Below are 20,531 nucleotides of genomic sequence, written 5' to 3'. Positions count from 1 at the left end.
GAAAGTTTTCTCCTGGGCTCAGAGCAGAGCAGAGTGACTGACAGACCCGTGTTTCAGACCAAACACTCTATAGGAGTGATTGCTGTCGGAAGATACAACTATTTAAGACTTATATTAACACAAACATTCACCTTACTTCTGCTTTAATGAATAACTTGTTAACACAACCAAGCACCATCATGTCACCTCCTGTTCTGAAACTGGAAGTAAATTATTAGATGTAAAATTGTCTAAGGTGCTGTTTACACGACAACGCTCGCTGGTGAAAACCTATTTGATCTGATTTGCCTTTGGTTTAGGCGGCGGCGGCGGTGCTTTAGGGGCTTAAAAATGCAAAAAAAAAGTGAAAGCACCCTCCAGAAAACGCTCCACCGTCGTGTTCCCCTCTAAAATGCAAAAGTCTGTTCCGATCTGCTCACGTCGCGTACACGTTTACGTCACAGGTGTGCACCAGTACACAGACTTTGTGGTGTTTCACGCTGCCATCCAGCCGCCTGGCGTGTTCCGTGTAAACAGCCTGATAGGAAACTAGTTGAGGTTTTAGTTGGTTGCACATGAACAAAACAACATTTTAAAAGACGCTGCAATGAAAAAAGAAATAAATGTTGACAGTCAGGTTCTAAACTGCTGCTCCCACTGGGGGAGAAACCTCCACAGCAGCAGCAGAGTGGACAACAACAACAACAACAACAACAACAACAGACACACTAACAGACGATCAGCTTCAACACGTCGGATCATAACTTTACTTTCATGTGAGCATGAAGTGTGTCCAACAGCAGACACCGTAGCTACATGAGACACGTATCATCACACACACACACACACACACACACACACACACACACACACACACACAGAATATCATATTACAGACAAATCTCAGGTCTCATTTGGCGATCCTCAGGACTAGTTGCTAGGCAACCAGGGGAGTTTCTAAAAGCACTGGTATCTCCTCTGCAGAGGGGGGAGGAGGTGATGCTCCGTGTGTGTGTGTGTGTGTGTGTGTGTGTGTGTTTGATGAGGCTGGTTATGTAACATCCTTAAGTTGGATCATTTGTTTAAATCATCCTGATCCTGAGACAAACAGGAAGTCAGAGTAAAGTCTGAAAACAACATTTTGACACAACAACAGGAAGTGTTTCTGTGGGGACACAGTAAAGTGAGGGACCAGGCTAACATTATAGATAACTGATCAATACCTTGTGATATTGACGTTCTAATGAACCAAATATTTCATGTCCCCCCCAATATCTGAAACACATGAATTGTCCCCCCCAATAAAAATAGGCCTATACCCCAACCTATTCAAAATTTAACAAATGTATTTTCAGACTTCACGTTCTTCACATCTAAAAAGAAATTATTGAAATGGTGGAACAAATAATGTTTGACAATAATATTTCTGACTCCACATCCCATCTCTGGTCTCCTCCACTACGATCTAAATGAACGGGTAGTTTCTTACTCAGACGCTGATGACATCATCAGGCTTTAAACAAACGACCCCCTCAGTCTAGGCTTCATATTTTGATATTCATCCATATCAATTAATCATGCATAAAGTTCCATACACTGGGGGAAAAGGAAGATGGTGAGAAGAATTGGGGATCTGGGAGGGTCGGTGGGAGGCGAAAGATAAGAACGTGAGTCGATATTACATATCCGAGACTCTTTAAAGACCCCCTCCCATGAAAATCGTGTTTTTGGTGCTTTTCACATGTTCCTGTGGCATTTTTCTTGTGTTAGAGCACATATCAGCAGAAAAGGAAGTGCAAAATTGCATTTCTGAGTTTTTCTGCCTTCAAACTGCTGTGAACCAACGGCAGACGCAAACTGGCAGTTTCAGGAAGACTGGAGTTGAGGGTGTCACAGCTCCAGGGGAGGGCACTAGTGCTACAAGCTCCCGCCCCGCTCTGCATCTGGCTCAGAGGTGAAAGGCTTGACAGCTCGGTGTAGCTGTCTGGGTGGGGCAGCGCAGTCTCCGCCCCCCCCCTCCAGAGGTGCATTGCTAATGAGCTGCTGGTGCTGTGCAGAAGAAGATCCCTGGGAAACGGCACAGGTTTTGTGATTTTGGCTAAAAACTTCATAATCACAATTTAAAGACCACAAAGAATGTTTTAAAATAACCAAAAAGGGTCGCGGGAGGGAGGGGGACTTTAAATCATAATGTACTAATATAACAGCAGTGATACGGCTGTTGGCTGTTTAGGACAAATAAACAAGAAAAGTAAGCACAGTAAATGATTCTCTGTGCAGCACTTTTTGAATGATATGCAGAGACTCTGTGATTTATGGCGGCATGGTACAGTATGAGCTGCATATGGGCAAAAAAAAAAAATCACTTTTGTGTCCCCCCCCCAATCCCTCAGGGCGTCCCTGCCAGCTGGACACACACCATCACTGTCTGGTCCGTTGTGTCTTTTCCTTTCTCTCTGCAGTTTGTCGTTGTTACGTAACTCTCCACTGTTGTGTAACGTCGTCTCCAAATGTGAAACCTGAAGTTTGTGTTTGGAAACAGAGCGAAGATCAGACGCAGCAACAGGCGGAAGAGAAGTAAACACACTCTGTCCAACACACACACACACACACTGCAGTGAGTCCATACTGCAGTGTGTGTGTGTTGGACAGATGCCGCCCCCTGCTGGTGGATCCAGACTTCACAGCCTGAGTTTGAGGCTCCAGGACACAAAAATACAACTTAATTTGTATCACACACACTGGAGACTCCAGTTTATTACAGAAACACCTCCTTCACACTAATGACTGTTAATTATCACTGTGTAAACGATAACAGTTCTACTTGAAGTTTATTTCACTCCCTGATTAAAACTAAATAATTAAAATGATGCAAAATCTCTGATCCTGGATGAAAAGCAGCAGAAGATTTAATCAGCTGCTCGTTTATGAACAAAGGGAATAATTCACTGTGATTAAAGCTCTAATGGCTGCAGGTCAACACTGTGTGTGTGTGTGTGTTCCCTGCAACTAACGATTATTTTCATTATCGAATAATTGAGTAATTATTTGGTCAATAAAATGTTGAAAAATGTTGTAAAATATCAATCAGTGTTTCTCAAACCACCAGACGACATCGTCCTCAAATGTCTTGTTTTGTCCACAAACCAAAGAGAGACTCAGTTTATTGTCATAAAGGAACAAAGAAACCAGAAATATTCACATATTGCCATCACAATACTGAAAGCAAACATGAACTGACAACATATGGCTATATAATATATCTTATTTATTTACTTTTTATATTTTTATACATATACTCTCATATTTTACCCTGCTAGTCACTTTATCCATACTCATACTCAGGATCAAATTGTTGAATAACTGAATGTCGGCACTGATTGCGTTACTGTTATTGTCTGTCTTGTATTTATGTGTGGTTGCACTTTAAGGTTTAGCTTTTATTCTCGTTGTGCAATGACAAATACATTCTGATTCTGATTTAAGAAGCCGAAATCAGAGAATTTGGACTTTTCTTTAAAAAAAACGTACAGATTATTCGGTTATCAAAAAAGTTGACGATTAATTTAATAATGGATTATTGTGCAATTAATTGTTGCTGCTCTAGTTTACAGTTCAGTTTAAAGCAGAAGTGAGTGATCCGGTGGTTTTGTCTAACTTCCTGTCAGCAGATGGAGTTAGCAGCCCCCGTCCTCGTCATGGATCTATTGGTCCTCGTCCCTACGTCACCACATTCAGGCGTATCCCTTGGCTGCACACACAGAGAGGACTGCCCCTTTATGCCGTTCTCTCTCCTCATTGGATAAAGGTTGTAGGATACAAGGAAAGTTTTCTCCTGGGCTCAGAGCAGAGCAGAGTGACTGACAGACCCGTGTTTCAGACCAAACACTCTATAGAAGTGATTGCTGTCGGAAGATACAACTATTTAAGACTTATATTAACACAAACATTCACCTTACTTCTGCTTTAACGGTTGTAACACAATGTTTTTAAAGCGTTGTGTTTCAGATGAACTGTCAGTATTGATAGAAGTATTGATCCCTGAGTAGGGATGTCACGATTTTCTTGGTACAATTATTGTCAGAGAAATAATCACGGTGTTACGATTATCATGATTATTACGCATTAATTAATTTCACAACACTATGAATGTGTAAAATCAAATATAGTCAAAATATAATTACATTACTCATTGTTTACACAAAATATTTCAAGTATCTATTAATATATGACCAATTCTTAATCCCCAGGGGAAATGTTTGAAATATTCAGGTCATAAATTGTCATCTATACCGAATGTTTACGTTTATTTTAATCATTTTTTGTTTTATTTTGTGTTTTTTTTTTAAAATTCCTAGCGATTCAATGTTAGGTTAGTTAAATGGACCAGTATCTGAGCATTCACCTTTATTTTTGCACACATCAGCTATGAGATATGGTTCCAACATAATCTTATTTGGGAAGTGACGGTATTTAGGAATCTTTACGATCAATTAATTGTGGCGTTTAATACCAAGATTAATTGTGAAAACAAGTAATTGTGACATCCCTATTCCTGAGTGAACCTGCAGCGTCTGATCAGAAACCTTCAGTAAGTTCAACATCAACACAGACACAGTCAAGTCACTTAAAAAGATTTATTTGTAAAAAAACAAAACAATTATCTTTAAAAATCCATTCAGAGTAGTTGAGAGACAGAAGCCACCCGCCCTCCACCTCCTGTTACCCATGATGCACCACAGGGTCCAGGCCGGTGCATCCCATCACTGGGTGCTTTACATTACAACACCTACAGGCTGAGCCGAGGAGCCGCTGCTGCTGCTGCTGCTGAGGAGGAGGAGGATGAAGACCCCCCCTCTCTCCCCCCTCCCCCCCTCCCTCCCTCGCTGAAGGAGGAGCAGTAACATCTGGAGCATCTGGAACATCTGGAACATCTGGATGTGCAGCTCCTCTCCTCTCAGCCCAGGTGGAACCTCGCCCGCCGGAGCCTGAAGACGCTCCGTCTCCGTCTCCGTCTCGTTCTGTCCGTCGCCAAGAGGCCGTGGTCGGTGTCCGGGATGAGCCGTCCGAGGTGTCCTGTGTCAGGGATTTTATTTATATATTTATTTATTTAAAAAGCGACAATACACATTAATGAACAAACATTCGTACGTGTGCACAAATGTAAATAACACACAAACAGACAGAAATACACAAGAATTCTACAGTGGTTCACGATCATATACACAGTCATACCTAGACATAAAGTGCATGTGATCTGTAAAGTGCCTGGTATAAAGTGCCAGTTTCTAAAGTGCAAGTGCACCGCGGTTAGAAACCATGGCGACCGTACACGCACGACTCTGAGGTCATAATAATGGCTTCAACTCTGATCTGGAACAGTCTGAAAACTTTTTTTTTCAACCCCACCACCACCACCAGTAGTTTTTCTTTCTTTCCCATTAATTTTTTTTTCGCTTTTCATTCTTTTTTTTCCATTTTAAGAAAGAAAATGACAAGAAAAACGGAAAAAGACAAGAAAACAGAAACAAACCTAAGGGAGTAAAAAAGCTAAACAAGCTGTAACAGTCTGGAAAACTTTGTGCAAATAAAACCTGAAGGTTTCCTGTAGCAGCAGGTGTACAGATCTATACTTTTATTGTATTTTAACTTAACAAATATTGCTTTTTTTTATATTATTGTTGTTCTGTATTTATCATGTGCTCTGACGTCTGCAGTGCTGGATCATCTTCTCTTCTCTTATTGATTAAAAGTGTGTGGATCAAATGCTCCAATAACTTTACCTATGCTATAACCAGCCTGTGTCTACAAATCTCAGTCAGAAACCTGTTGTTTTACACATTTACAGGATGTAGTTTTAACATAAATGTCTCTGTTCATGTTGCTGCAGGTTTATAAACCCTCAAAAAACACAGATTGACCAGCTCATCGTGTGCAGACAGCGCCTCCTGCTGCACCCAACGGAAACTACAGGAAACATTATAAACCAAGGTCCAGAGTTTGAGACGATTCAACAACAAGAGTTTAAAAAAAAACATGACGTCACGTGTGTGTGTCATCACCTCAGTCTTCACATTTTGGAAAGAACTTGAGAACTATATATTATGTAAAACAAAACTCAAAATCAACATTGAGGGGAAGAACATTAGCCTATCACTATGTACTAGTCAACCTTTATATTTTATTGGGGAAGTTTCATATTCATAAATGCAAATTTCATAGCTCTTCACCATCATTGAAGTTGTTTTTGATTGAAGTTGATTATTATTTTAATAATTTAATTTAATTTAATTACAAACAAGAAATGTATATCAATAATGAACACACATTCAGAAATGTTTAACGAATAATCTGTCACAATAACTATAACTATCATGGGATACGAGGCCTGTCACCAAATTTATTTTCCTTTATTGTTAACCTCATCGTTTTGTTTTTTTCCTTTTGCTTAACCTTTGTTATAGCTACTGTCATATAATTGTAACTTTACTGTAGCTTTACTGTTACTGTTGTAATGAACGTGAGCTGTAAAGACTGAAATGTTGTTGTTGCTACAACTTTAACCCTCCTGTTGTCCTCCTGGGTCAAGGAAGGAAGGAAGGACAAAGGGAAAGAAGGAAGGAATGAAGGAAGGGAATAAGGAGTGGAAAGAGGGGAGGGGAAAAGGAAGGAAAGAACGATGAAGGGAGGGAACAGATCAGGTCAACTGGATCAAAAGAGGAAGAAAGTAAGGACGAGGGGGAGAAAGGAAGGAAGGAAGGGAATAAGAATTGTGGAAAGAAGAAAGGATGGAGGAAGAGAACAGATTGACCCATAAGGACAACAGGAGGGTTAAATAAAGTTAAAAAATAAAAATAAATAAACCAACCCTGACCTCAGTCTTCACTCCTTCTCCTTCTTCTCGCTGTTCTGCAGCTTCTCTACGATCTTGCGCTCGTGTCCTCCAGGGTTCGGTCTGTTGGTGTTGTCACTGGCCTCCTTCTTAGTCCGGCCTTTACGGGCAGAGCCCTCTACACACACACACACACACACAGAGACACACACACAGAGACACATAGAGACACACACACACATAGAGAGAGACACACACACACACACACACACACACACACACACACACATAGAGAGACACACACACACACACACACACACACACACACACAGAGAGAGACACACACACACACACACACACACACACACACAGAGACACACACACACACACACACAGAGACACACACACACACACACACACACACACACACAGAGACACACACACACACATAGAGACACACACACACACACACACAGAGACACACACACACACACACACACAGAGACACACACACAGAGACACACACACACACACACACACACACACAGAGAGAGACACACACACACACAGAGAGAGAGAGAGACACACACACACACACAGAGAGAGAGAGAGAGACACACACATAGAGACACACACACAGAGAGAGACACACACACACACACAGAGACACACAGAGACACACAGAGACACACAGAGAGAGAGACACACACAGCTGTTAACACACGTGCACAACAACAACAACAACAACAACAACAACAACAACACACTGAGCGCGCGGGGCTGTGTGTATCTCACCTGCGTACTTGTCGGTTAAGTTGTAGTACTCGTACTCGTCGTAGTACTGGTCTTCAAAGCTCGTGGGCTTCATGTTCTTCACGTCCACGTGACTCATGATGGAGGAAAGATGGAGGAAGTTCAGTTCAGGTCCAAAAAACAAAGTGAGTTTCTTCTTCTTCTCAGTCAGATCAGAACAACAGTCTCAGTCTGCTTCTGTCTCTCCTCTCCTCTCCTCTCTGAGCTCTTATAGCAGCAACATCAGGCCCCGCCCCCTCCCCCCACCACGTGGCCACGCCCCCTCGCCGCAGCAGAGACACGCCCCCTTTCTGCTGCTGCACAGATGTTGCATCAGCTCCATAAAAAAAACCAGAAAAAGCTGCGGTCAGTGTGTTCCTAGTTCCTACTGTGACTCAAACACACACAGGACTGTAACAGAATGTGTTTATACTGAAAATAAAAGCTGATAGGCGACTATATATAAAGTTTATAATATTATCACACATGTTACATTAACATCCTGTTAGTTTATGTTGATGTTGTTATGAACTGTGGGTTCAGAAGTCTGAAAGCAGTTTTAATAAACATAAACACATTAGTTTAGTTTAGTTTAGTTTTAGTTTATTTCGGACATGGTAAAAGAAATAAAACATAATACAGTAAAGGACAGACATAACAAATAAATACTTTGCAAAGACAACACATGAACAAAAATAAAATAATTGAAAATAAAGATAATTTGTTGGGGGTTTTTTTGTTTTGTTTTTCATATCTGTAAAAGAAGTGGGAAGAAGTCAAACTTATTTAGCCTACTCCCATCGCTTATTCTATTAACTATCAAGCTTCCTTATCATTATAATCTATAGTATACAATAAATTGATTTATAAGTTTATCTAGCTGGATTTATTCTAACATATTATCACTAATCTTTATCTCTCTATATAGTCATATACATATAAAGACATATAAAACACATAGACAAAGACAAACTGAAGGTAGCACCAACAGAGCAACAGATAAACTAAGTGGGTAAATACCCAAATAAATAATAATAAGCACCTTGTGGTTGTTCCTGTACATATTGAAAATCATTTCTTTGTACTTCTTTTTGAACTGGATTATGTTTAGACTTTCTTTTAACCCCACATTCAAACTGTTGCATAGTTTAAATCCACAGACTGAATCAACTATTATGAACTTATATCTTCATAAATCAGAGGAAGTTTATGATGATGATGATATGATGATGATGATATGATGACATCAACACAGCAACACATGTATGTTGTATTGTAAAGAAGTCTTTTTGGTCATAATAAGCAGCTGTTCACCTCCATGCACAGTGCACACACACTCATGTTTGGAGTCTCTGGGGTGTGTGAGCTGTCCTCGTTAGCTGGCAGCTGATTGGTTGTTACACAGTCCTGGTCCTGGTCCAGGTTAATGTGGTTTAATCAAAAACCTCCTCATGAGTCTCTGACCTTGTTGTTGAGTGTGTGAGCCGAGGTCACGACTGTTGAAACTCAAACAGGATCAGACTGAAGGTCGCCAGAGGCAGCTTTATATCTTTAGTGTTTTATTACTATTAGTCATTATTCTGATTCATCTCATTTATGTTTATTTATTTATGCGATTCAGACCTGATGAGTCCAATAATCCTGCATGGACTGAGAGAGAAATCCACTGTGACCTCAAAGCCCAGATGTGGTTCATAGATGCAGACCCAGATCTGGACTGTGAACCAGATCAGGGTGTGGATCTGGTTCACAGTCCAGTCCTGATATCTAATCAGATTAAAAACACAGCGTTTCTCCTTTATGACCCAGTTGTGCTCTGGTTTCACAACAACACGTGTTCTCCTGGACTCTGGTGGCCTGTTGTGTCTGAACCGTTCCAGTCTGGTTATCAGCAGCAGCTGCAGCTTCACACGGCCCCGAAGCCCAGACCTGCTTCACAGAGTCAGCAAAACTTTATTCACCCCCTCAAGGGGCAATTCTGTTTACAGTCCTCGGCACGTGAGCGATCACAACGTACAGGTGCATTTCAATGAATCAGAATATCATGGAACAGTCCATTTCAGAGCATAAAGATGGACATATTTTTCAGAAGGCCAATATTTCCATATTAAACAACTGCTTTTTTGAATTGTTTTTGTAATATTCTTCTTTTTTTTCGATACTGAATTTTAGGTCTTTATTAAATGATGATCAATGCTATTGCACTGTCCCTTGATAAATCAAATAAACTAAACTAATCAGTATAATGGATCTATATAGGCCTAATGTGTGAGTTTCACTGTTTGAATTGAATAACTGACATAAATAAACTTTTCAATGATAACTCTAATTTATTGAGCTGTCAGTGATATTTGCTACATACATTTTCTAGCTACTCCCTATTCAAAAAGTGTGCGCTGAAGCACAAATACAAACAGTACTCGCCTCACAGTACTGCAATATAACTGGCTAATGAGGACATAGTACGTGACGACAGAACAGCTTGGAGAATAATCTAGCTGCCCTTGACATTTCCTTCGATGTGAGAGCACTCTGATTTCTGTTTATCATCTGAAGCATTTTGAAAACTCAATAAAGATAATGTTGGGTGGAAAAAAAGACCTGGTTCAGAGTCCAGACCTCCTGGTTCTGCTCCAATCGCTGATAAACAAACTTTGAGCTGAACTTCAACGTGTGGACAGATTGTTGGGTTTGTTTTGGGACAGAAACATCCACCGTTGAGCCGAAGGGATACGGCAACTTTTTTTTTAACGTGTCTTGCCTCACTCCCGAGTCCATGACCAGCAGATAGACACCATCCTTTCGACTGTGCGTGCAGTAACGTAATTAGCTTAGCTCAAACACTGGAAGTGTATAGGTAGTGTTAGCCTGCCTCCACCTAAAGTCGCTAATTAGCTTAGCTCAAACACTGGAAGTGTATGGGTAGTGTTAGCCTGCCTCCAACTAAAGTTGCTAATTAGCTTAGCTCAAACACTGGAAGTGTATGGGTAGTGTTAGCCTGCCTCCTACCTAAAGTCGCTAATTAGCTTAGCTCAAACACTGGAAGTGTATGGGTAGTGTTAGCCTGCCTCCACCTAAAGTCATCAGAGAAACTCTTCAGCAACTCTAAACGGAAACCGGCGGGCCGATCTTCGTCTCAGAGCTGACAAAACTCTCCGGTAAGGCATCTAGAGCGGTCAAATGCCGCTAACGGGACGAGATCGGTCAAAACAGAGGGTTCAAGCAAAGACGCTTTATTTTGGTTCAAGCTAGCTACATCGAGGGTAGGTTAGCTTCCTGTTTCAAAGTAAAAGCACAAATTCTATCCTCATGGTTTTCTGTATGTAAAGGGCAACGGGTGTTTTATTTTGTGAAAGTAACCGGAAGTGCGTTGGTCACAACGGCTAGCTTGAGTAGCGCCGAATTCGTCCGAACAAAATTGTAAACAGCTGGTATTTAGACAAATTAACGACACACTGCTGATCTAAACGGCTACTTTCTCACCTAAACATGTTTGAAATGTGGATAAAGTGATATATTTACAGAGTTTAGAGCTAAGATTTCGGCTCGGGTAGGAGGCAGGCTAACACTACCCATACACTTCCAGTGTTTGAGCTAAGCTAATTAGCGACTTTAGGTGGAGGCAGGCTAACACTACCCATACACTTCCAGTGTTTGAGCTAAGCTAATTACGGGCGATACGGCTCTATCTCCCTCGTTACTGCACGCACAGTCGAAAGGATGGTGTCTATCTGCTGGTCATGGACTCGGGAGTGAGGCAAGACATGAAAAAAAAATGTTGGCATATCCCTTTAAAGAAGAAAAAAAAAAGTTAGAATAGAAGTTCAGTCAGACTGGGATCAACTGTTCTCAGATCAGTGAAGTGAAGACGGATCAACATCAACACTTAAGAGGTCAAACACACTGTTGATGTTTCATGTGATTGTGAGTCTGTCATTGACTCATTGTGTGGGATCACGTCCTGCAGCTGTTTTGTCACCATGGAGACCAACAGATGTGACTCCTCCTCCTCCTCGTCCTCCTGCAACACGACGGTTTGCAAAACCTCACGAGTCTCTGACCATAAACACAGGAGGAGGAGGAGTTATGGTCTGTTCATGAGACTCTGCTCTGTAAATATTTGCTGAAATAGGAGGCGTCCTGTCTGAGCAGGAATTTAGCACACACACACACACACACACACACACACACACACACACACACACACAAACACACACACTGGTCTCAGGTGTGTAACAAAGTGAAAACCAGGCTACAGATCAGATATCAGCAGCCTCACGGCCTCGTATCAACGTTTGTTCTACTAAATATTAACTTTCACTGCAGCTCCACGTAAACACACACTCCTGTATCTCTGACACACACACACACACACACACACAATCAGCACCTTAACCTTCTTTAAACAGGTTGTGTGTGTTGTGACTTCAGATTAAAAGAATAAAAGAAACACTTCCTGTCCATAAATAATAATATTGATCCATAAACACGTGTCTCTTCACTGTGGCCTCTGTGTGTGTGTGTGTGTGTGTGTGTGTGTGTGTGTGTGTGTGTGTGTGTGTGTGTGTGTGTGTGTGTGTGTGTGTGTGTGTGTGTGTGTGTGTGTGTGTGTGTGTGTGTGTGTGTGAGAGACATCTGGAACAGCTGCTTCAGGTCAACAGATCCTCACAGTGAAGAGACACATGTGTTATTGGATCAATATCATTATTGACCTCAGACATTTTTGTGGATATTTACATCATATTTTTAAAGTTTTACTCTTCTATATTTCAGAGTCAGAGTCAGAGTATCTTTATTGTCATTATTCTGGATAATGAAATTGTCTTCAGACCCACGGCTTAAAAACACAACATACAATACAGTAATAAATAGAATAGAAAAATAAAATATAAAGAATACAATTTAATACAATTTAATTAAAAAAGGAAAGAGAGATGCGACAATGATGTTTGCACAAGTATGTGGGGGTGGCTGGGGACAGGGGAATAAAGTGCATTAGTGCAAGTCTGAGTGTGTCTGGGAGGCAAAGTACGTGTGAGTGTGTGTGTATGCGTGTTTGTATTAACACATTACAGTTTTTTTTTGTTTTTGTTATTTTCAAAGGAGGTTAAATCGAAAGCAACTGGACTTAGTTATTTGTCCAGTTGCTTTCGATTTGACCTCCTTTCAAATACTATGACCTGGACAAATGAGAATATGCACAGGCTTATAACACATTACAGTGTATTTTGGCAGGTCATACAGACACACTACTCACAAAAAGTTCAGCATGAAACAATAAAGAAGGATTCTGCATCAATGAGTTGAAGTGACATGTGAGATAAGTTTCACGGTAGCACTACATAATACGGCCCGCGACTTACAGCGTACCTACCGCTCTCTTGCCGCGTAGGTTGCCGCTTATTTCACACAAGTACTGAGTAACTGCAGCTCACTTTCCCCCCTGTTTCCCCCGTGCATTTACAGTGTAACTAGGCTGCGTCTTAGCGCGTAACTTACATCCTGCTTCACACCAACTTCCACAGAAGTACAGGGTAACTCTCGCTGTTTTACAGTTTAACTAGGCTGCGTCTTGGCACGTAACTCCTGTCCTACTTTACACCAAATTACACAGTAACTCTCGCTCACTCCGCCACTAATTACCCCGCATTTTACAGTAGCTATAACTAGGTTGTGTCTTAGAGCGTAACTCCCGTACAATTACGTCCTACTTTCCCCGGACTTACAGTGTAACTCCTGCCAGGTACATTAGAAATTAAATAGTCTACTGTACAATATGAGCACAGTTGCAATCCATGTTTTCCAAAAGTGTCAGCAGCGACATTTCACCTCTATTTCAGAGATTTATTATTCATTATTTAATTGTATGGTTTGGAATAGGTGAGAAATGGGTATAGAGTGTGGACATTTTCCAATACAGTAACAGGCTGGCTGGTAGCAAACTTACCTCTCTAAAATGCACATCTATGAAAGTCTAGTTCTGTCATCCAAGGGCAAAACACAAACTATACAGTAATACATCCACAATAATGAGTCATTCGGAGAGTTAGAAAATGTTTTTATTATTTATTAACCAGAAAACACATGACACATCCACATCCATGATCATTCATAAACTTTAAGTACAGTAAGTACCCTACTGTAAGTGAGCACTGTTACCCCTCCTTAGTCTGCACCTACACAGTAGCTGTCATGCACCTACACACTACTTGTCTTAGAGTTACCCAGTAACTAGAGGGTAACGGGCTGTATTATAAAGTAATGGCTGTTACTCCCTCCTTAGTCTGCACCTACACAGTAGCTGTCATGCACCTACACACTACTTGTCTTAGAGTTACCCAGTAAGTAGAGGGTAACGGGCTGTATTATAAAGTAATGGCTGTTACTCCCTCCTTAGTCTGCACCTACACAGTAGCTGTCATGCACCTACACACTACTTGTCTTAGAGTTACCCAGTAACTAGAGGGTAACGGGCTGTATTATAAAGTAATGGCTGTTACTCCTTCCTTACGCTGCACCTATACAGTAGCTGTCATGCACCTACACACTACTTGTCTTAGAGTTACCCAGTAAGTAGAGGGTAACGGGCTGTATTATAAAGTAATGGCTGTTACTCCCTCCTTACGCTGCACCTATACAGTAGCTGTCATGCACCTACACACTACTTGTCTTAGAGTTACCCAGTAAGTAGAGGGTAACGGGCTGTATTATAAAGTAATGGCTGTTACTCCCTCCTTACGCTGCACCTACAGTCTAATACCACTGTAATTACTGTCCAAGTAGAGCCAGTGAGTTAGAACACAGTCAGCCTTCTTAAATGTGTCACGAGATAACATCATCTGAAAGTACAGTAATATAAAGACAAAACTAACTTCAGTGTCCCTGAAAACATTAAATAACAGATTTCTAATGGCTGTTGTTATTAACATTTATGTTCAGTGTTGAACCTTTATTGAGTTCCGTTTGGTCCTTCTAAGTCTAAAATAATTAGTGAAGTCAGTTTCATTTGACAAATGTGCTTTCTAAGTTAGAAGTCAAGTGGAAAAGATCATTGTGATACTACTATCACACTAGATTGTGACACCCAGTGATGGAGATGGAAGAATGTATGGGCTCCTCCGGTTAAAAGGTGATCTTGATCCAAGTCCTTGGGTCAAGGCTGAGATGAGGGTCATGGGTGGCTCGCCATCTCCCTCGTCAGGTAGAAACTCAAGTCGTAATTTTCCACAGGATCTCCAAAAGAAAATCATCACCTGTGCAGAAAGAGAGGTATTATTATGTAGCATCATCAACTGCATTTTCTTTGTGTGGTCATTATCATTATCATTATCACGTGAATACATCGCAGTAACAAAAAGTGAGATTCAAGCCCTAACAAGTGAATTGTATTGATACTACCGGTAGGCTATTTAATTTTAAACTACAAAGTTATTGTTTTTAAACATTCTTAACTTTTTGACTATGGATAACAAAACATATTTCGAAAATGTAGGCTACACAGTGTTACACTTGGCTATTCATTGTCAAATAACAGTCATGACCCAACTATAATGATGCTATGTAATACAGTACACTCACACAAATACAAAATACAAGGGGCCTCGAGACGAAACAAATGCAGCACGTAGGTTACGGGTAGGTGGTGAACCTAACAGTAACCAATGCCAAGTGTAGCCTATGGGAAACACACACACACACACGACTGGCGTCTTCTGGAGCACAAGCTAACATCGCTAGCAGCGTTAGCATCAACTCACCACGACGTTGATAAACGAACTCAGGTCCTCGGTCCCTCCCTCACGTCCCCTGCGAGTTTAAATGGGAGTGTTATCTTTGTGTTTACAGCTTTAGTCCTCAACGTAGACATTGTGTAACGTTAATTTCACTTGTTTCCCTCCGTAGTCTAAGCGCTGGCTGTTTGGTAACAGTGCTCACTTACAGTAGGGTACTTACTGTACTTAAAGTTTATGAATGATCATGGATGTGGATGTGTCATGTGTTTTCTGGTTAATAAATAATAAAAACATTTTCTAACTCTCCGAATGACTCATTATTGTGGATGTATTACTGTATAGTTTGTGTTTTGCCCTTGGATGACAGAACTAGACTTTCATAGATGTGCATTTTAGAGAGGTAAGTTTGCTACCAGCCAGCCTGTTACTGTATTGGAAAATGTCCACACTCTATACCCATTTCTCACCTATTCCAAACCATACAATTAAATAATGAATAATAAATCTCTGAAATAGAGGTGAAATGTCGCTGCTGACACTTTTGGAAAACATGGATTGCAACTGTGCTCATATTGTACAGTAGACTATTTAATTTCTAATGTACCTGGCAGGAGTTACACTGTAAGTCCGGGGAAAGTAGGACGTAATTGTACGGGAGTTACGCTCTAAGACACAACCTAGTTATACTGTAAAATGCGGGGTAATTAGTGGCGGAGTGAGCGAGAGTTACTGTGTAATTTGGTGTAAAGTAGGACAGGAGTTACGTGCCAAGACGCAGCCTAGTTAAACTGTAAAACAGCGAGAGTTACCCTGTACTTCTGTGGAAGTTGGTGTGAAGCAGGATGTAAGTTACGCGCTAAGACGCAGCCTAGTTACACTGTAAATGCACGGGGGAAACAGGGGGGAAAGTGAGCTGCAGTTACTCAGTACTTGTGTGAAATAAGCGGCAACCTACGCGGCAAGAGAGCGGTAGGTACGCTGTAAGTCGCGGGCCGTATTATGTAGTGCTACCAGTTTCACATTAACTCCTTCACTCTGTCTTATTACTGTAACTGCAGGATCTGACCCTCAGATTCCTGATGGGATGGATTGTTCTCCTATCATCACTGCTTTAAAAAACTAACTAACTAACTAATACTGTTGCACTGGAAAGAGACTAGACCTCGTTTAACCACTGGAAGAGGTTCATGCTGCACATATTAATAACACAGTCAATGTGGTTAGAGACAGAGAAGAGACAAATAAACAAGTTGTCTGATGTTTGAGTTGGACTTGACTGCCTCCCTGTGGTCAGAGTCAGGAACTGCAGAACCTTTTACTGTAAAGATTTTATTAAACAGAGTTATTGTTTGTTCTGAAAATCAACAAGTACAACTCAACAGGAACTTTCAACATTTATAAAATGTAAAATCTGTCCCTGTTTTCTCAGACATCAGAAATAATAGAAATATATCATTAGAGAGTGAAAGTATTCAAGACAGCAGAAGGAGTAAGTAAATTTAGACGTTATTGTGCTTCACAGGTGATCTGGCTGCCTGGCTCCGCCCCAGACTGAGGTGTAGGTGTGAGGCAGGTGAGGAGGAGGAGCGAGAGAAAGTGAAAGTATTAAGTTCAGACTCCATTTTAAGACGACATGAAGGAATAAGAGAGAAGCTGCGTTAGGTGAGTGTTAAACAACTTTATTATTCTTCTTCACCGTTAAAGTCTGTGAGTGTCAGTCCCTGTGAAGTGTGGAGGGAAGAAGAGTCAGAGTGAACTACTGAGACTAAAGGGGGGACAGCAGGAGGACAGCTACTCCCTGTTGTCTCAGTCTGACTCAGGCCCTGTCCACACCTAGACATCTGTTTCTGCGTCGTCCTTAAGGTTCACACTAGTCCGACATTGTTCTTATTGTAAAGAAGATGGCCGTGATGATTTATACCGCAGATTTTTATATCCCTATACACAATAGGAATTTATTAAAACACAAAAAGGGCACTTTTTAATACGAGGCAAAAAGGGCAGGGGCTTTTGCCTCGTATTAAAAAGTGCCCTTTTTATTTTTTGTTTTTTTTTGTATATATATATATATTTTTTTTCAATAAATAAATAGCCTACGTTGTGCATGGGGATGTAAACAACGGCGCTGTAAAAATGCCACGGTTGTCTAAGCACTTCCTTGTACAGTATTGTGTGTGTGTGTGTGTGTGTGTGTGTGTGTGTGTGTGTGTGTGTGTGTGTGTGTGTGTGTGTGTCCGCTGCTGCTCCTCTGTCTCTCCCTGAGGGGCGGGGCTGCCCCGCGGTGCGCGCTCCCTCACACGGAGAGCTGCTGCCTCATTATATAACTCTGTGTGTTTTGTCACATATGTAGCCTGTACTTCTATTTGCACTTGCAAAATGATTGTTTTCCTGCAAGCCATGTTAATGTGCACCCAATACCATAGTAGTCTTAGCCCACGTTACCAGTTCAGAAGTCATGACCCTGTTTCAGGAAGGTGGGAAATTGGTCCAGCATGTTGACTGCAGTCCTGAAGGCGTGCACGCTTTCTCTACTGACTAAATAATAACTGTAATTTAATTTAATGTATTTATTTTGATATTAAGGCCTGTACATACTGCGTGCTTTAAAAAAAAAGACAAATGCATCATCATCAAACGCGCTGCCAATAGAGAAACGATGTAAACCAAGAAACGATCTGCATGAGGCGATCTCAGCGTAACAGCTCAATGGAGAGACACACGGGACGGAGAGAGAGACAGAACAGCTGAACCACGGTGCATGAAAATACAGCGGGAACATTAATGTGACTTTTATTTGATTATTTTTATTTCTTATGTTTATTACACTGTACAACGCTGCACATTACGTGACGTTTATTTTATTGTATTTTACACCAGATGTTAGAAGGCTGCACATTTGCATGTAGATTAGCCATCTTAATAAGATAAGTTAATAAAAGTATACATGTATACATTAGGGGTGTCACGATTCTCCAAATCCTCGATTCAATTTGATTTTCTATTTTAGGGTCACGATTCGATTCGATTCTCGATTTTTTTTTCTTTTTCTTACAGCACAGAGACCTATACCATTTTCAGACTAGTCTAGTCTAGGGCTGCCCCCGACCAAAGATCTTGTTGTTCGACCAGTAGTCGTCACTTATGGCGATTAGTCGACTAATCAACCCCCCACCTTGAGGGAAAAAATAAATAAATAAAAAAAATGATTTTTTTTTTTTTTGCCCGCGACCAGGTTGAGAATTAATTAATTAATGCTTGTGACTCCGGCCGTGTTGGGTCCGAGATTCAACAACAAGCCGGTCGGGTCTCACCGTTATTACCGGCAGAATGCCCGTTTATCACCAATAAACACAGTAGATGAGGAGGGTAAAAAGTTACTGAGCTCAGGCTGTGTGACGGGGGTGCGGGGGTGGGGGTCCGCTGCATGGAGCGGTGCGGGCATAGACATATGTCTATGGGTGCGGGGGTGGGGGTCCGCGGCGTGGAGCGGTGCGGGCATAGACATGTCTATGGGTGCGGGTTAGGGATGCAAATTATCGAGTAATTCATTAATCGATAGTTGATAGACCTTATCGATCGATGATCGATTAATTGATAAGCGGCGATTTTCCTGAGAACCTAAATTTAAGGGGAAAATTCCTTATGGACTTTACACTAGTATTTGTTAATTTATTTTAAGAGCACAGCACAATGAAAATGTTTAAGTAGCACGTTATTTGGGACAGAGAGCTCTGAGGTTGAAGTCCTATCATAATGAGATGAGATGAGGTGAGAGAGCTGCGTTTCCATTACAGATTTTCGCAAAATAAAAGCGATATTTCTGAAACTTCGAAAAAGTGCAATTGCCATTTGCGGGTGTTTCCATTGAAAGGTATTTTGCGAATGAGCCGTAATGCGTCTTGCGTTTCTATGGTGACGGCACAGCAATCTCAGCTGCCGACAGCTGTTGCTGTTATTGTTATTAACAAAGACGAAAACAGCGCTTGATTGCTGAAAGGCAAAGCCCGTGTGGCGCTGCAGCGGCCACAAATAAGGACGCACTCACACGGGCCAGTTGTTCCGTACCGTGCTGAAGCCCGAATCCCCCCCCCCCCCCCTCTCCCCCGCTGGCCCGCACTCACACCACCTCCAACCCAAGCTGCTCAAGCACGGCTGCCTCCGTTGATATAGAGGGATTATTTGTTTACCAACACAGCGGATGTGCGCTTTAACCTGACTGCAGAAAGAACGGAGCCTTTTAACACCAGCGGTGATGAGGCGCTGTCGCGCTGACAACAATCCACACACCCGTACTGGTTTATGTGACTTAAGGTGACATGTCGGCGCAGGAGGGAGTGGGAGCGTGGATGCGAGCCAGTCTCCTTCAACCATGCAGGGAAAAGGGGAATGATAGGAAAGGGTTTTCTAATTTATTGAGAAACAATGCCCAGGTCAGCAATGCATGACAATAAACATGTGGTTCATTTGTCCCCTCAAGTTACATAAACCAACACAGCTTGGACACACGCGCTGTTCTCCGCGGCACCGCAACGAGCGCTTTTTTTTTCTTTTTTTTTTTTTTTTTTTAAATTAAGCTCCGGTAGCGACCGGCTAAACTACGGTAGGATACTGTAAACCAGCGCGGATCCGGTGTGTTTATCAAAGCTTGTCCGCCGTGCTGAGGCACCGGGTCAGTTTGAGCTGCGTTCAGGCTGCATTACAACTCCTCAGGCAGCTCCGTGTCGGCGGCTTTTTGACTCGTTACTCACCGGTCGTCTGTGTGTTAGCGATGGTACAGCCTGAGTCCCGTATAGCTACAACAGGTAACAGTGTTGTCTCTTTTCACCTCCTCTCCCTCTCTCCCTTGTGTGCTGCAGTGCGCAGCGCTGCACACGTTTACACAGAGATCTGCTACATTATGTCGGCTTTGCTTGTTTACATTTCACAGTAAAACTCCCATTGAAAAGGAACGATTAATTGCAAGTAATTTAATTTAATCGATTAAATTCTTATCGACAATTAATCGATAGTCGATTAATTGTTTGCATCCCTAGTGCGGGTCTCTGACTGCAGCAGGGACTATCATGGATCCGCTCCGTGACACTGAGACTGACCGCCGGTGAGCGCTGTGGGACGGAGACTGGGGCTCAGACATCACCCGCTAATGGTGACAGCGGTGATACGAGAGAGACCGTGCCGTGTAAAAAAAAAAAAAA

At 41.7% G+C, this 20,531-nt stretch overlaps 2 protein-coding genes across 2 annotated transcripts in view; one reads left to right on the top strand and one right to left on the bottom strand.

Moving 5' to 3' along the window:
* The window catches only part of mvp (major vault protein), a 204,868-nt gene extending 187,945 nt beyond the window's left edge, over positions 1-16,923 (top strand). Inside the window, exon 17 of the mRNA XM_085783348.1 lies at positions 16,910-16,923. Within this exon, the coding sequence (XP_085639474.1) occupies positions 16,910-16,913 (4 nt within the window). The 3' untranslated portion in view covers positions 16,914-16,923. The remainder of the gene's footprint in view (positions 1-16,909) is intronic.
* Positions 4,603-7,781, bottom strand: nupr1b (nuclear protein 1b). Its single transcript, XM_085783375.1, has 3 exons — positions 7,607-7,781; positions 6,854-6,989; positions 4,603-5,055 (listed from the first exon to the last, which is right to left on the bottom strand). The coding sequence occupies exons 1-2, from the start codon at positions 7,701-7,703 to the stop codon at positions 6,862-6,864; spliced, it is 225 nt and encodes a 74-aa protein (XP_085639501.1). The 5' UTR covers positions 7,704-7,781; the 3' UTR covers positions 4,603-5,055; positions 6,854-6,861.
* Positions 16,924-20,531: the final 3,608 nt, after the last annotated feature.

The sequence above is a fragment of the Trachurus japonicus genome, chromosome 8, assembly GCF_045865225.1.
Source record: "Trachurus japonicus isolate A0001 chromosome 8, Traja_1.0".
NCBI lineage: Eukaryota > Metazoa > Chordata > Actinopteri > Carangiformes > Carangidae > Trachurus > Trachurus japonicus.
This window is presented reverse-complemented; position numbering and strand designations above follow the sequence as displayed.

Bases quoted from the DNA above. Each gene is read 5' to 3' on its own strand.
- nupr1b (XM_085783375.1), bottom strand. From the start codon at position 7,703: ATGAGTCACGTGGACGTGAAGAACATGAAGCCCACGAGCTTTGAAGAC. The intron at 6,990-7,606 runs GTGAGATACACA...GTGTGTGTGTAG, and splicing joins CTTAACCGACAAGTACGCAG to AGGGCTCTGCCCGTAAAGGC.